Genomic DNA, 16,408 nt, shown 5'->3' with positions numbered 1-16,408 from the left:
CAGAGTGAGTCGATAGACAGAAAAGGCAAGCAGTATGCTCCCTCCCATATTTGGGCATACCAGGGGTTGTGACACAATACATACCTATTTCCCTGGCTTAGCTGATAAAGGAGGAGAGCCTGTGGCTTAGTGGCTAATGTAACTGCCTAATATGTAATACAGCCCAGGTTCGATTCCCAGTAAGGATATGGCTAGCTGATATGAGAGCTAAATAGCTTGAAATAGATCTATACTAGTCTCCCTTTATTTATTTATCAGCACAATTGCAACACAAATGTAATAAAGGCAACATTAAAAAAATGGCTTTCTGCCTGGATGGTTCCCAGAGTGAGCAAATAGACAGAAAAGGCAAGCAGTATGCTCCCTCCCATATTTGGGCATACCAGGGGTTGTGACACAATACATACATAAATACATACATACATACATACATACATACATACATACATACATACATACATATGCATTTGTGCTGATAAATAAATAAAGGTATGCATACATACATACAAAAGGTCCAGAACTTTGTGGAGATATCAGTCACTGAACCACAGCTAACTGCTCTTTACCATCAAACAGCTGTTGCTTATGTACTCCTGCTACGAACTCTCTCTACAACCTATTTCTTTCTTTCCAGTATCAGGCTATTTATTTTTTATTTCTTATTAAACGTCTATGCTACCCATCTCAATGAGATGACTTTAGAAGGCTTAGAGTCATAGAATTAAAATATTATACAAAATCTTAAAACAATAAATCAAAAGCATACATTCAAAAATCCAATTAATATTCAATAGTAGGTGGGATGAAAAATGCACATGAAGAGGATGTGGGAATGGTTGCAGAAATTGGGTGTGTCTAGTTTAATGAAAAGAAGGACTAGGTGTGATATGATGGTAGCGTTCCAATAACTAAGGCGCTGACACAAAGAAAAGATGGCCAACCTATTCTTCAAAGGACCTGAAAGCAGGACAATAAGCAATGGATAGAAACTAACCAAGGAGAGAACCAATCTAGAACTAAGGAGAAAAATCCTGAAAGACTTGCCTCCAGAGATTGTGGGTATTCCAACACTGGAGGTTTTTAAGAAGAGATTGGAAAACAATTTGTCTGGAATGGTTTAGGAATGCTTGAGCGGGGGGGGGGGGGAGTTGAGTAGAAGACTTCCAAGGCCCCTTCAAATTCTGTTATTCACCCCATGGTGGTGAATGATCTCACCTAATGGATTCATATAGATGTTTAAAAAGATTGGAGAAAGTACCAAGCCCTGTAGGACACCATAAAATAGCAGCTGTGGATGGGATGGGCCTCTTGCTCCCTATCAATACCTATTAGGACTGACATTGGAGAAAGGAGCCAAACCAATGTAATCTGCCATGTCTAGCCCCAAATTCTGCAGCTAGCCCAAAAGGATACCATATTAAATGGTACTGAAGGCTACTTAGAGATCATCTACAAATATGACCTGTGCTGTTTCTGCCCCATAACAGGACCTGAATCCTAACTTGGAAGGGGTCCAGATAATTCATTTCATCCAGGAACCTTTCAAATTGACATGCAACCAGATTCTCTGCCATCTTTTCGGAGGAGGAGGAGGAGGAGGAGGAGGAGGAGGAGGAGGAGGAGGAGGAAGAAGAAGAAGACTGGATTGTCTGGCCAGGATTAAGAGATTTTGTTTGCATATATGCAATTCAACTAATGTCTGTTTCTCTGTGCCAGCACTCTTCTTGTTTGTGCACATAAAGAAATATACTCTCTATATAAATATACTGTCTCTATAAACAGGCTCTCTATATAAAAATTAAAATCCTAATTTCTCAGTCATTTGCACATAAATGATAACTACCAATCAACCATCCATAGACACACAGACACCCACACCCACAGCAGCCTCGCTCAAAGCATCCAGTATAAAGAATTATCAACTAGAAATTCCAAAGCACAAAGGACTCAAAATGCATTAAATTCTCTCTGATGTTCAGCACAAAAAAATAGCTAGATATGAAAGCTGAAGAAAAAAGAAAATTGATTATGGGAAAATGCACCTTTTTCCCAGATAATAATTGTGATGTGAGTCATACTGAATGTCTAGACCAGCAAATGAAAGATAGCGATATTTAGCCCTACTTCAAATATTCCAGTAATAGACCACTCTGATAATTGAAGTTCTTAAATCAAATTGTAAGCATTGGGGAAAAACAAATTTACACTAGTTTTGACACTGATCTAAACCCATTCAGCATTTAAAAGCATCACACTGGGGAAGAAGGAATGGCATACAGCATAATAATTTATCTCCAAACCCCACTATTGCACTTTCCAATTGCTCTGTCCAATTTTAGTACACCATTTGAGCTGAAGTCTCATTAAATTAATCATTAAAATAAGCCACTGCAAACTCCATAGCCACTGCAAACTCCTGGAGCAGGAGCGTCAAGCTTGATTTCATTGAGGGCCACATCAGAGTTCTGTTTGACCTCAGGGGGAGAGCGTGACCAGCTCAATGTCACTCATGTCGGGGGTGCCTGTGGTAGCCCAAGTGCTTTGCCAGTGAAAATGGGCTCCCAATCTCTGTTTTCGGCTGCAACAGCGTTCTGCAACCCTCTGCAGCCTGGGCCCTCCCAAGCTCCATTTTCACTGGCAAAGATACTGCGGGCTGGTCCTTCACTGTTTCCAGGGTGGGCCAGATCTAAGTACTCCCGGGCCTTGAGTTTGACACCTCTGTCCTGGAGTCTTGGAGTCTGAAATGACAGTCAAATATTTCATAATCTCTTCTGAATGGCTTTTGAAAAAGGAGTGATCTACAGCAAAGATCTACAGAGTGGAGGATCCCAGGTTGGATTTAAAGCTATTGAAGAACATGTAAATTAAGAAGTTAGATACACAAATCTTTTCTTCATGCTTTTGAATGGAACAAAAGTGTTTCTATCATAAAATTTATTTATTTGTTTTTTTTTTTTAAAAAACTAAGTTGAAAACAAATGAAAATTGACAGGCACCAATAAAAATGCGGACAATATCTGTTTAAAAGCATTTAATATATCAGAAAGGTATTTCCCTTTAAAAGGTCAGTCTAATCAGTCTTCGTTGTGGCTGCTGCCTTCCTACACTATGCACCACTTGACATGTATGGTATCTGAGTCATAACCTGTGGCACTGAGATATGTTTCAGATTCTCTTTTGCCAGAGACAAAGGCCTTTTTCAGACTTCACTCTTCTTCTTCATCTCCATACGGTAAATGATCTGATAGCCATCATCCCAAGCATAGATCTGCCTCTCTTTGGGGTTGTACTTCATACTGGAGTGAGAACCATATCGCTTTGGGAAATAGAGTTGGGCAGCATCTTCAGACGTCATTGAGCCACTGACATCAAAGGTGCATTGAATACGGGATCTGCTGGGCAACCGAGTATTGTATACTACATAGAGAGCTCCACAGATAACAAAAGCGCTCTCTGCATTCTCCCGCGGACATGGTGTGTCCCACATTTGCTCAATGTCTAGAGATGTAGGATCTAGTTTGGCCAATGCTATATTTCTTTCATTTTCTTGTGTGGCATAAATAGCCCAGATGCCTTCCTCATCGGCCCCCAAATCAATGTAGTTGTAGGATGTGAGACCAAAGACGGGGATCTGTTCCTCAGCTGGGAAGACAGAACTATCAACAATCGTTTTGTTGGTCAAGCTAAACTTGATGACCTGAAATGTGCCATGCCGCCGAATATAATAAAGATATCCTCCATATACCAAATGTCCTGTGCCAACCCATGGGTAGGGCAACTTGATGCGTGCAGCCTTTCGGGTAGCAGAAAAGAGGGTGAATTCTCTCATCCTTGGAAAAACATAGACAGTGTCATTGCTGGTGCCATCAAACACATAGATCTTCTCTGAATTACTGAGGGGGTCTTTGGTCCAGAGTCCAGCAGTGCTGCCAAACCTCTTTAATATCTTCATGGCTTTGACTTGGGATATGGTGTCACTGCAATCTATAAAGAATAGTTACAGCATGCTTAATATATACTATCTCATATCCATAATGAAGCATAATATTAACAAATGTAAGCACATAAAATATTCCATGTCATCTTCAAAAACAGGTGGCTTACATTTTACAGATATCTGAGATTATTTATATTTTAAAACAAATTATTTATACCAACTTCTTTATTGATAATTAAACTATTGATGGCCTTCCATTATATATGCTGATGCTGTGGGGAAAAAAACAGTATCTTATATTCATTTATTTTGTATGTTAAAAGTATGCCTTCATGCAAATACTTTGCCCATTTCTAATCCCAAAGCATGTACCTTCTAACTGATGAGATACAGCAAACAACTAAGTTAACTTAAAAGTACACCATATAAATACTATACCATATGAAATTCTAACTTACACAGATTACCTGAGTATACTTAGGGCAAACTGGGCTTCTGGACAATGTGTCTAGATAGGCAAGGAAGGTTAGGATCCACAGGTACTTCATTGTTGGATGTTTTCAATGCAACTGCACAACAATTTGTCTAGAATGGTATATGACTCCTGCCTTGGGCAAGGTTTTGATTAGAAGACCTCCAAGGTCCCTTACAGCCCTATGCTATTGAGGAATATTTGAGGATCTTTTGGAGTACTAGAGGATTTTTGAGTTGGGTAAATTAAAGTCTTCAAGAGTTTTTGCTACGCTGTTGTCATGCAGGAAAAGAAATTTGAAGCTGCCACAACATAATTACAGTGGGAACACAGAACATAAGAAATATGAACAAGGGAAATCTCAGCACAATGAAAGATGATATGAAAAGGAAATGACTACAGACTGACCATTTAGACATCAATAAATTGAAGAATATACATAAGCACACATAAGAAATGGTGTTAGTTTCATAATTATGAAGAATGCCACCAAGATAATTCTTGGGTACAATGCAATCAATGACTGAATATTGTCAATTAGACATTTCAGACAATACTTCAATATGATGATTCAAATTTATGCTCCAACTGATTCAGAAAAAGAGGTTTTTAACCAGTTTTATTATCAAGTTCAATCTGAAATCAAAGGAACATGACAGCAAGAGAGGCTGCTTGTTGTTGGAGATAATTTAGAGGATATTTCCTATTCACAAGAATCTCTAGTACAAGAAGATGAAGGATCAGTAATCCTAATCATTACAAGTCAGAAAGTTAAAATAATTCATGGAATGTCTATGAAAATATGGCAAACATTAGAAGCAGAATAATAATAGTTCTAACTAAACTATGCCATTCAGTCTGGAGAATGAAATAATGGCAAACAAATTGGAAGTGATCATTCCACATATCAATACTAAATACAGGAAATTCAAGGGTGTTCAAATTGTCGTGTAATGTCCTTAATTTCATATGGTAGCAAAATAATGTTTAGGATTATCCAACACAGATTAAAGCCCTACATGGAAAAGGAGATTGGAGATGTTCAAACTGGCTTTAGAAACGACCAAGAAACAAGATGCAATATTGCTGATGGACACTGATAATTGTGAAGCTAAAGCACATAGAAATTTTGCTTCTTATGTGATAGAAAATAGATAGAAATGTGATTGTGGTAAGAATATGCTTAGGGAAATAGGAATCCCAGAATACTTCATTGTTCTTATGCATATATAGGTAATATTTGACATATGACCATTATTCAGCAACACTTTGAACTTATGACAAAGCTAAACCAATGGAGGTTAAAACCAGTTCTTGGAGTCCAGCAATTCCAGAATCATTGCAGTCATGTGATTGCAGCCTGGGTGCTTGGCAACCCATTTATATTTATAATCAGTTGCCAACTCTCCCATGATCACAAGTTCACCATTTGCAACTTTCCCTGCCAAATTCTCCAGAAAGTCAATGGGAAAACCAGCTGGGAATGTCGCACATCTCTGGGATAAATCTCACATACCTGATGACCCACCTCCAGTCCCTCTGCACTTATATTATGACCACTTAGACACTCTTACTCGACCTTCCCTGACTTGCATCACACCTCCAGGAACACACACCACTTTCTGTGCATGTGCAGTGCTCGCACATTATGTTGGGGCAAATAGGGGGAACCTCCTGCAGCCACCACTACTGGTTTGTCCAAACTGGAGAGATATGACTGAATACCACCTTTGCTCCATTTGCTGAGCCTCACTTCTCATGGACTGTCCCCAAGCACACCCTTGCTTTCTCCTCCACCTAGCAGCAGACACTTAGTTACCTGAAGGCCCGGGACTTGGAACTTCCAGCCAGACTTCCTATAATTTTAGTTACGAGAAGCTGGCAGAAAATTGTCTTATGTAATGATCAGAGGTGGGTTGCTGCTGGTTCGGCCCAGTTCGGCAGAACCAGTAGTGGCGGTGGCGGGAGGCTCCACCCACCCATCCAGAAGCTTTTGTGCAAGTGCGCAAGCATGCACACGAGCGCGAGCAAACCTATAGTTAAGCAGTTAGCAACCCACCACCACTGGTAATGATCATAGGATTCAGTTAACCAGGATAGTAGTGATTGCCATTACAAATCAATGCAATTGTGCTTTATGACTCCCTCATGCAGCAACACAAATTCTGGTCCCAGTTGCTGTTGTAAGTTGAGGACTATCTGTCATAGTCTGGATGGATCATGGTGAAACAGACTAACTCGAGGCTCGCAGAAAGAGACACGCCTGAATACTTTGTCCTTATTTATTCAACCTATATACTGTTTGTGTGTGTATGTGTGTAGAGAGAGAGAGACAGAGACAGAGTGAGGGCTTTACTGAAAGAAGATGAGCATGAGGGAGGGAAATTGGAGGGAAAAAATAAATAACCTTGCTACGCTGATGACATTGCTTTGATAAATGAAAATACAAATAATATGGAAAGTTTAGTGATAAAAAGTAGGGAGTACAGGGAGAAAAGGAAGCTAAGATTAAATACAAAAAAAAAGCCAAGCCAATGACAAGAGGTACAGCAACCAGCCTTATAATTGAAAATTGGCCCAGGATAATTGGAGCGCCTATCTGAAGACTACAATAAATTTGATTACTTGATTATCAATTAATTGTTTATATTTGTTATAAATTAATAAATATTGAAGTGATAGGTTGTCTCTGTCTTTTAGGATCAATCAACAACAAAGGATCAAACAGTCAAAAATACATCTCAGAACAGCACTTGGTAGAATAGCAATGAAGGCCTTGAAAAATATATTCAAATATTGTGTTGTACCTATAACTACAAAGGTCAGAATTGTGTAGACAATGGTTTTCACTGTGATACTCTGTAGAAGCAAAAGTTAGCAAGATGGGAGAATATTCATGCTTTTGAATTTTAGTGTTCACAATGGTGTGAATAGCCAAGAAAACAAACAAATGAATCACAGAACAAATTAATCCAAAATTATCTCTCTTGAGGCACAAATGACCAGGCACAAATTATTGTATTTTGGACAAAGTTCTATTTTCTTAAATTCATAATTCAGAGAATGATGGAGGGGGGTGGAGAGGATAGCCAGCAGCAAACTAGATGGACCTTATTCCAGTGGTAATAGTTGCACCACTGGAAGATGAGACTGGAGAAAATCTATGTTGACCAAAATGCTAGGAAGAAAACAAAATCATTTCATATAAAATGTAAATGTTATTTCTGTTGTAGGGAATAAAATATGACACCCCCCTCTCTTCCAAAACTGTCCAGCCACTTAGGCTGCTGTGCTAAGTGAAGGAGAAATGCAACAATTCCCACTGGCGAGGACATAATAAATTATAGTTTTTGCTGAAAACCAGCTACATCATTTTGTGAGCTTTGCATGTTGATCGTTAAAATAATTTAAAGTTATGCCTTTTTTCCCACTGTATTTATTATTATTTAACAATAGGCTGCTGTCTTTATTTCTTTAACAATGACCAATATAGAGCTGCCAGCTCTCCACTGTAACAAAATCTCTCTTTTTTAAAAAAAAAATGAGCATTTGTTATATTCTGGTAGGAGAATTGTTTTCGGAATACTGAAGACCGTCTTTCCTCTGGCAGAGTTTTGAATTATAAGATATGAAATAGAGTTCAACTGTATATCTAATCCCCACATGATGGTAAACATTTACAAATGCCTATTTTAATATTCCTTATTTAGTGGGGTTAGGCTGACATTTATAACACTAAGCTGAAGCTTTCTGAGCTATAGTTTCATGAATAATTGGCTCAATTTACACATTACATTAATCCACAAACCATAGTTTACACACCAAAATGGCTGGATTAATGCAGCATGCTAATCCAAACCAAACATTACAGCTTTAGCCAACATGTGAACCCTGCCAAATATATCTTAACAGCTGATGGTAACATTTAGGAACCATATGACAAGACATGTGGGAGGATTGTTAGCACTGACTTCTAGTGCAGGCACATGACCTAGGGGAACTGTTTCTCAAAAATGTATTTATGTCGATGAGATCTAGCTCACAGCCCAAAAAACCAACATGAGTGATGTAGAAATTATCCTTTCTCAATATCTTCAGAAGCTGGATAACTATTTCAAATCTGACAGTGAGAACAATCAACCAATTGAACAGTTGTGGGAGCTTCCTCATGTGAGACTTTCAAGAAGAGATTGGACTGCCATTTGTCAGAAATGGTGTAGGGACTTCTACTTGAGTGGGGGGTTGGACTAGATGACCTACAAAGTCCCTTCCAACTCTGTTAATCTGTTAATCTGAATTCCGCTTACCTGTCAGTTTGTCATATTTCTCATTCTTGCGCTTCTTGCCAGGAGAAGCCTGATTCTCCATTAGCTTATCATCTATTTCCACACAGGGTGGAGCAGGATTTTGGGTCTCAAGATAGTCCACCTCTCTCTCCAGTCGGTCCACCCGTATTGCAGTATTTTCCACCTCTGCACGGAGTATTTCCTTATCTTTTTCCACTGTCTCCAACATGGACACCACCTTATTCTTGAAATCTCTCAGTTCAGTGGAATAACGGCTGCTCTGATCATGCCACTGGGAAATGCGTTCCTGATGGTAGAGGGAATTAGAAGCTTTAAGGGGAATGTAGAGGAAACTCTTTAGCAAGCATGTTACATCCAGATAATTGCAGGAAAAAACAAAAAAGCTCATAACTGTATAAAAAATGAACTCAAACTCAAACCGAGACAGCGTTCACTCTGTAAAAATCAGCTTATATTTGATCTGACATATTACAAAGCCTTTGTTATGATAGATTAAATACTGAAAGTCTTGATTTTAAAAGCCTGTCATGTTAAAATATCAGCTAATTCTGAGATATTTTCATTTACCTACTGGATTATCAGGCATCCTGCATACTTGTATTTTCATTGTTAAGATGATCTGCAATTTAGTTTTACGTTTAAAAGTACCAAGTTTCAAACTAGTTTTTAGAATTCTTATTTTATAGTTCTGTCTCCCACTCAATAGCATGCATCCAGCTACTAATCCTCAGAATTGCTGGGTAGAGCATTCATGAATTGGTGGCTGAAGTGCTGTCAAATTTATTATGTTTCAACAGGATGCTCCTTTCAAATAACTGTAGCATTTTAAATTATGGAACAAGACTTTATAATCTGGAAAAAAACCTTTTTATTTTCAGAACATGTTGCATAACTCTCATTACAAATATAAACTAAGCAGCCTGAAATTGTTACATGCATTCAAACGTCCATACCATTATCTACAATCATGAACAACACTCTTATCTTCCTTCAAATTAAGCCTATAGTGAGTTCCCGCTTGAAAGAGGATTTTTTTTCTACTATTCAAACTTTCAATAAGAAATCTATACAACTGCAGTCCTAATGCCGTGTGCCTATAAAGCTCAAAGATGAATGTGTCAGTTGCCATCTCTTGTGCTCACCTCTAAACCAGCCAGCCTTCTCTCCATGTATTCCATTAGCTGCTGTTGCCCATCGACAGCGCTGACCAGGATAACCAACAGAAGCAAGATACGTTGAGGAGCCATAGTTGTGCTAGTTGTCTTGTGCTTTGCCAGCTAGAAACTTCTGTACCAGATTTTACCTCACACCATTGGAATGTTTTGACAGTTTCTCTCTAAAAGAAGGGAGAGAGAGCACACTCTCATTTGCTAGATTTTATTAAATCCAGATGTCTAGTTGTAGAGAAGAGGCTGGCCCGTTCCAAAAGGAGCCAGCATTGAGTCTTAACTCCTTTATTACCAGAATCCTACAACTACCGGAATTCAGAAGTGAGTAGATGAAACAATACTGAACTTATATACTGTTAGTTTGTGATCACATTCTCAACAAATTTACAAGTATAAAAATAATGCAGAAAGCCTTCTTCAGACCAGTATCTTTGTCCTGGGAGATGGATGGGAATAACTTTCTAATGACATTTAGACGAAGAATATTTCAAATGTCTTTGTGTTACAAATTTGTATATGGCAGATGTATATCATCTACTTTTTATTTTGTGTTTATATTCATATTTCATTTACAAATATGATTGTGCGCACATTGTATGAACCATTTCTTGCTTAACTATCATTTATCAGACAAATTATAACTGACTAGACTTGCACATTTCATTAAACAACAACTTATTACAGGGGTTGAATTTGTATGAGATGACATCTCATGGGTGGAGCACATGGGTGAGGTCAAACACACCATCGGTTTTGAGTCATTACGTTCCCACAAAAAACTAAGTCCAGCCCCCTTGAATTCGGTTAATTCTTATCTGGGGTTAATTTGGCTTGACCATTATTAGAACAGATTCTTATGTATAAGTAGCATGAAATGAACTTTTGGTGCTTTGAACTCTATTCCTGTTCCTGATTACTTGTGCCTTATAGAATTCATGCATTCCAAGCTTCAACCACACTGTCACTTGACTTAAGTATGTCAACAAGCTTCATATTGGCTTGATTTATAACTCATTCAATTTCTTTCTCTTTTTCCTTGATTATAGTTTTACTTCAAAATTTAGTAATTCAGAGTAGTTTCAAAATGATCTTAATAAATGAACTGTTGTTCTAGAATAGCCTTCTTCAACAAGGGCCATTGCAGCTCTATTTGCAGTATGATCCCTGAATTTCATTCATCTACGTTTTTTTTAGATGAAAGCATCCCATCATAGGCCTCTCATCACTGCAATACTGCTCTTACGTTTGCACTTAGGTACCCTGCTTCCCCCAAAATAAGACGTCCCCAGATAATAAGCCCAATCAGGCTTTTGAGCGCATGCGCGAAAATAAGTCCTCCCTTGAAAATAAGCTCTCCACAAAAATATTGCAACACAGCAGCATCCATGAGGTGACCACATTCACTGCCTCCTGCACCTCAAAAATAATAAGACCTCCCAGATAATAAGGTCAAGTGCTTATTTTGGAGGTCAAAAGAAAATAAGACCCTGTCTTATTTTCGGGAAAACATGGTAAGGGCAAGGAGTGCCAAGATAGGACGTGGCAGAGGTTTTCAGTAGCAATATCAGTCCTGTGGAATAACTACTCAAAAGTCAATATTCCTAATTTTAAAAAGAGAGACAAAATTAAACACTTAGCTATCAGGCAATCCTATGTTCTTTCTGGCAGTCATTTTGTATGCATTTTGTTAGGGTACTTTATCTGCAACTCAGCATCCTATGTCATTAAAGGAATGCTACGTTGAGCTGGAAAATTTGCTTGCAGTCCAATTCCCAAGTAAAAATAATGTACGTAGCATAATTTTAGAAGGATGTGTGTGTGAATATAGATCTTGGCATTTGCATACAAAATACATCTATTTAGCAAGTGCAACGACTTGAACTCTAATATTATTTGGAAGCAAACAAACCACAATTTATATATGAGTACCCACTTCATAAATCACATATACATATGTATTTTATTATACAAGGGAATCAGATACTAAGTATTGCATCAAACAGTGAATGCTAATGAGTTGAGTTTCTTTACGAATCTGAAAGTATGATGGCATTTGTTTATTTTTCATAAAATTAAAATTTGTTTACATTAAATACTGTGAAAATTAAAGTACAGCTGAACATAATCAAGTAGTTTATTTGTACTTTGGCACAGGTGTTCCACTCAAAATCCTGAGGAATAGAACTGCAGACTAGTTCTAGAGCCGAGGTGGTGCAGTGGTTAGGGTGCAGTACAGTGACGTGCGGTGAGGTTTATACCTGGTGAGGCTCAGCTGGGCATCCTTTTGCGAAGCAGCGAAGCAGGGCAGCAGTCGGCTTCAGCGGGGGGGGGAAGCAGCCGCTGCCGCTGCCGCCACCACCGCCCCGCCTGGTGAAGGAGGGGTGGTGGCGGCGGCAGCAGCTGCTTTAAGCGCTCCCTTGTCTCGCAGCCGGGGCCGCTCCAGGCCGCCGGCCGCTGACACGCGCTCCTGCGAGAGCCTCTGCGCAGCGCCGGGAGGCCGCAGAGAACCTTCGCTCCGCTTCTCACTCAACCTTCCCCCAGAGGCGATCCGGGACTTCCAGTGGCGGAGCCTGGAGAAGCAGGCCGGGGCAACGGGTGGGCAGCAGCATCGGGGACGGTGGGGCACTTTGCATCGCGGGAGCCGCCAAGCACCCAGGTCTGCAGCAAAGAGCCAGCCTCCTCCTTCTCTCCCACTCCTCTCTCCTCTGAAGCACGCCCCGCCCAACGTAAGTGTGCTCAAGAAGACATGATTCGCTGCTTCCAGATCAGGAGGCGGAAGAATTAGTGCCTCTTATGCATCTGAACTTTTTTGCCTTTTAACTATTTCTTAACTTTTAGAAGGCGAAAAATTCCTTATGGAAAGGAGGCCCCGAGTTCTCTCGCCTCCTGCTTTGGTTAACACTAAGCAGACACCAAGCCACCGTGACCTGGAATCTGGTAGCAACTATCTTGCCTTTAATTATTTTTTAAAAAATATTTAAATTTCTTTCTTTTTCCTGAGGAGACTGGTGAGGCTCTGCCTCCCTTGCCTCTAGTGACTGCACGTCCCTGGTGCAGTACTGCAGACCACTTTAGCTGACTGTGATCTGCAGGTCAGCGGTTCAAATCTCACCGGCTCAAGGTCGACTCAACCTTCCATCCTTCCGAGGTGGGTGAAATGAGGACCCGGACTGTGGGGGCAAGTTGCTGACTCAATTTGCTAAAAAAAAATTGTAAACCGCTTAGAGAGGGCTGAAAGCCCTATGAAGCGGTTTATAAGTCTAATAAATAAATACATAAATAAATAAATAAATAAAGTATGGATTTTACTTAATAGAAGAAATAATGGAGAATGAGATATTGAAATAATTAGCTGAAAAGCAAAGGCTAGATTTTATTATGGAAGCTAAGGCTTCCTCAAAAACTAAGCAAATAACTACTTCTAAAAATTCACAGTCCAAAACATAGTAGCAGCTTTTATTCTGTAATAAGTACTGATTGCTTAGATACTGTCTGGGTTTTATGACAGTACTGAATAGGAATTGAATCCATAGAAATACTACATATATATATATGTGGTGTCTTAACACGGGTGTTAAGATACAGCCTGTTGTACCTTAAAATGGCTAGATGGGCTAGTAATCTATCTCAACATAGGGCAGTTTCCAATTAAGCGTCATTTCAAACATAACTCTGTTCAAATGAATTAGCAATAGCAATAGCAGTTAGACTTATATACCGCTTCATAGGGCTTTCAGCCCTCTCTAAGCGGTTTACAGAGTCAGCATATCACCCCCACAGTCTGGGTCCTCATTTCACCCACCTCGGAAGGATGGAAGGCTGAGTCAACCTTGAGCCGGTGAGATTAGAACCGCTGAACTGCAGATAACAGTCAGCTGAAGTGACCTGCAGTACTGCACCCTAACCACTGCGCCACCTCTTTTAGGGGAAAGAGATCGCTTTCATCTGTTTGTATATGAAATAGGATTATGCTATACTTCTGAAGGACAGGGAACATCAGTTGTTGTTTTTTTAAAGACAAGAATCAGTATGCAAAGTCTCTCAAGATGCAGTTACATTTATAATACAATTTTGTAGAAACTTCATGACCGTTTTCTTGATAGTTTATTAGGTTCAATAACAGATTTAAAAACCTCACCACTGCCAGCGCTAATGCTCTCTTTTGCAAGAAATGTGGGGAAATAATGACTGTACACTTGCACAAAGTGAAGTGCAGATTATCCTTAAATGTATTTTTGGAGGGAGAAAAGAGGGGAAAGGGGCTTCTGCTCTAAGAAAAGCCATTACTGAATTTTCTTTTTGTACAATTTTGAAACAAATGGATGGATTCCTCATGAGAAATGCAGCTGACATGTTGATTAATAAGATTAACTGACTCCAAAGAGTAACAAATAAAAAGAGTTCTCAGTTGCTCAGAAGTTTCACTATGTTACCCTTTATAATTGACTTAAGGAGAGCAGGAAAAATCCTTCATTGTCAAAGTCAGTTAAAAATGAACTACTGTTCATCTGAATTAGCAAAGCGATCAGGTTTTCAGCAAATAACTAGATCAATATCTATGTGACAGGCTACAGTACTGAAGAATGCCAATAGTTTGGAATTAATTACAAGTTTCTTTTTCTGATGCTTCAAGATCACATTTATTGCCACTGGCAGAACAGAATAGGTCCATTGTGTTATTTGGAACCATTGATTTGCCTTTCCATTATAAACCAAGGCATCGCCTTGCATTTAAGATATTTCCAGCTGGGTTATTTCCAGTGCTACCAGGTGATACACATTATGCAATTAACATGTCCTTTTTGCTCTTAACAAATGGGTAGCTGGAAGTTCATTGTCCTCTTTTGTTCTCTTTATTTCTAGTGCTTGTTGGTGAAAGTTGGAAGAATGAGTAGGAAAACATGGGCGAACTACAAGTGGAACATCATCAGGACTGCCAAGAAAATTCCATGACACAGAACAGTTGCATAACTTTCATTGTGCAATGGTCTGTACCATGGATTTTTATTTATTTCATTAGATTTATTTTACATATCAGCATTTTGGCTGGGGAATTCTAGAAGTTGAAGTCCAGAGATCTTAAAGTTGTGATCCATATTGACAATAGGTGGACCTTTAATAAAGAGAATTCTAATGAGAAATGATAGTTACTTAGGTTGAGATGGGCAGTATAGAAATATGATAAATAAACAAAACTATTCCTAAAATTATGCAGAGATAATAATGGGAACCAATATACCGGTTGCTCTATCAATAAGCAACTATTCTTGACTGAAAGAGAAATGAAAGATTGAAAAAAAAGACTAATTATACAACCTATTTCCCACACAATTACCCTTCCATGAACAAGACATGTATCATTGTTGTTTCCAGATAATGATATTAAGTTGTGCCACAAAAAGAAAGTACAATAATTCATATATTGAAATTCAAGATATGCATTACAAATATTTTTCTCCACCATAAATACAACAGGCTGATACTTTTGGGAAAATTTAATCCAATATTTCTTCATAGATAATAATTTACCAGCCTTTAAAGCAGTATAAGAATTGAATTTAAGACTGATTTGAGAAAACAAAGAATCTGGGTTTGTTTTCTCTGGTTTCTTCAACTCAAAGCCATATGCTGCCATCTAGAGGCTCTGCTTACAATCATGGCAATATGATTATAATTACAGACTTCAATAGAGATTTAAAAACATGCCTTTTCAAGGAAACTTTAAATTTCAGTAATATTACTTTACTCAGAAAGTACAACTACCGTAAGTCCTAATTACTGTGGTTGATAGAAGTTGCAATCCAAAATTTATTGAGGACGTCAAATTAACTATCTTTTGAAAGTAAAAGAATACTGTGCAAATAATTCCTTGGAGAAAGTGCAGGAAGCAGCTGCAATGACAAACCTTAAGGTAGTAATAGTTGTTTCATTACTCCAAAGAATAGAGCCAATGAGCTCTTCATTCAAGAATCTTATGGGATCATTAGCAAAATTATCTCTAGTGCTGCTGAAATATCAGCAGGTTGCCTTGTGGCAGAAGACATAAAATAGACAGTGTAGAATTTGAGTCACAAATCAGACATAAATATAAGCATCCTTCCTGGGAAAATAAAAAGTATAGGATAGGAAACTCAGTAGGTGCCAAAATGATCCTAGGTACCATATTGCCTTTTCCTGCTTTATTCCAGCTTAATTATCAACACTATGTATCCATAGTGTATATCCACATATATACATCCAAGGGTTCTCCAAAATGGTCAAAATTGAACTTTAAAGGGGCTGTCTCAGAAGCAATCCACCGAATCAAACATTGGGTCAAGACTTCAACACTGATCAGTCAACCTGGGTGGAGATGTAAAATTCTATCATCAAAAGATTAATGTAGCTGACCTCAAACAATAGATGCCCTCATCCCATGGTTTCCTGTAGGTGTTAAACAAAAGAGGAGTGATAATTTGTGTCCTAAATGTCAGCAAATTAGGAGTCACAGGCAGGCTTCTCACCTGGTCAACAACAATTGGAA

At 38.7% G+C, this 16,408-nt stretch overlaps 1 protein-coding gene across 1 annotated transcript; it reads right to left on the bottom strand.

Moving 5' to 3' along the window:
- Positions 1 to 3,016: 3,016 nt before the first annotated feature.
- OLFML3 (olfactomedin like 3) lies at positions 3,017 to 10,047 on the bottom strand. Its single transcript, XM_014054052.2, has 3 exons — positions 9,859 to 10,047; positions 8,717 to 9,002; positions 3,017 to 3,984 (listed from the first exon to the last, which is right to left on the bottom strand). Exons 1-3 carry the CDS (start codon positions 9,961 to 9,963, stop codon positions 3,200 to 3,202), a joined length of 1,176 nt encoding a protein of 391 aa, XP_013909527.2. The 5' UTR covers positions 9,964 to 10,047; the 3' UTR covers positions 3,017 to 3,199.
- Between the last annotated feature and the right edge of the window lie 6,361 nt (positions 10,048 to 16,408).

The sequence above is a fragment of the Thamnophis sirtalis genome, unplaced genomic scaffold (genome assembly GCF_051295495.1).
Source record: "Thamnophis sirtalis isolate CommonGarterSnake01/CBP01778 unplaced genomic scaffold, rThaSir2_p1.2 scaffold_7, whole genome shotgun sequence".
Taxonomy (NCBI): Eukaryota; Metazoa; Chordata; class Lepidosauria; order Squamata; family Natricidae; genus Thamnophis; species Thamnophis sirtalis.
Note: the sequence above shows the minus strand (reverse complement) of the source record. Positions and strands in the feature narration are given on the sequence as shown.

Coding starts and splice junctions, on each gene's coding strand:
- OLFML3 (XM_014054052.2), bottom strand. CDS start 9,963: ATGGCTCCTCAACGTATCTTGCTTCTGTTGGTTATCCTGGTCAGCGCT. Junction 9,003..9,858: donor GAAGGCTGGCTGGTTTAGAG/GTGAGCACAAGA, acceptor CTCTACCATCAG/GAACGCATTTCCCAGTGGCA. Junction 3,985..8,716: donor GAAATATGACAAACTGACAG/GTAAGCGGAATT, acceptor TATTCTTTATAG/ATTGCAGTGACACCATATCC.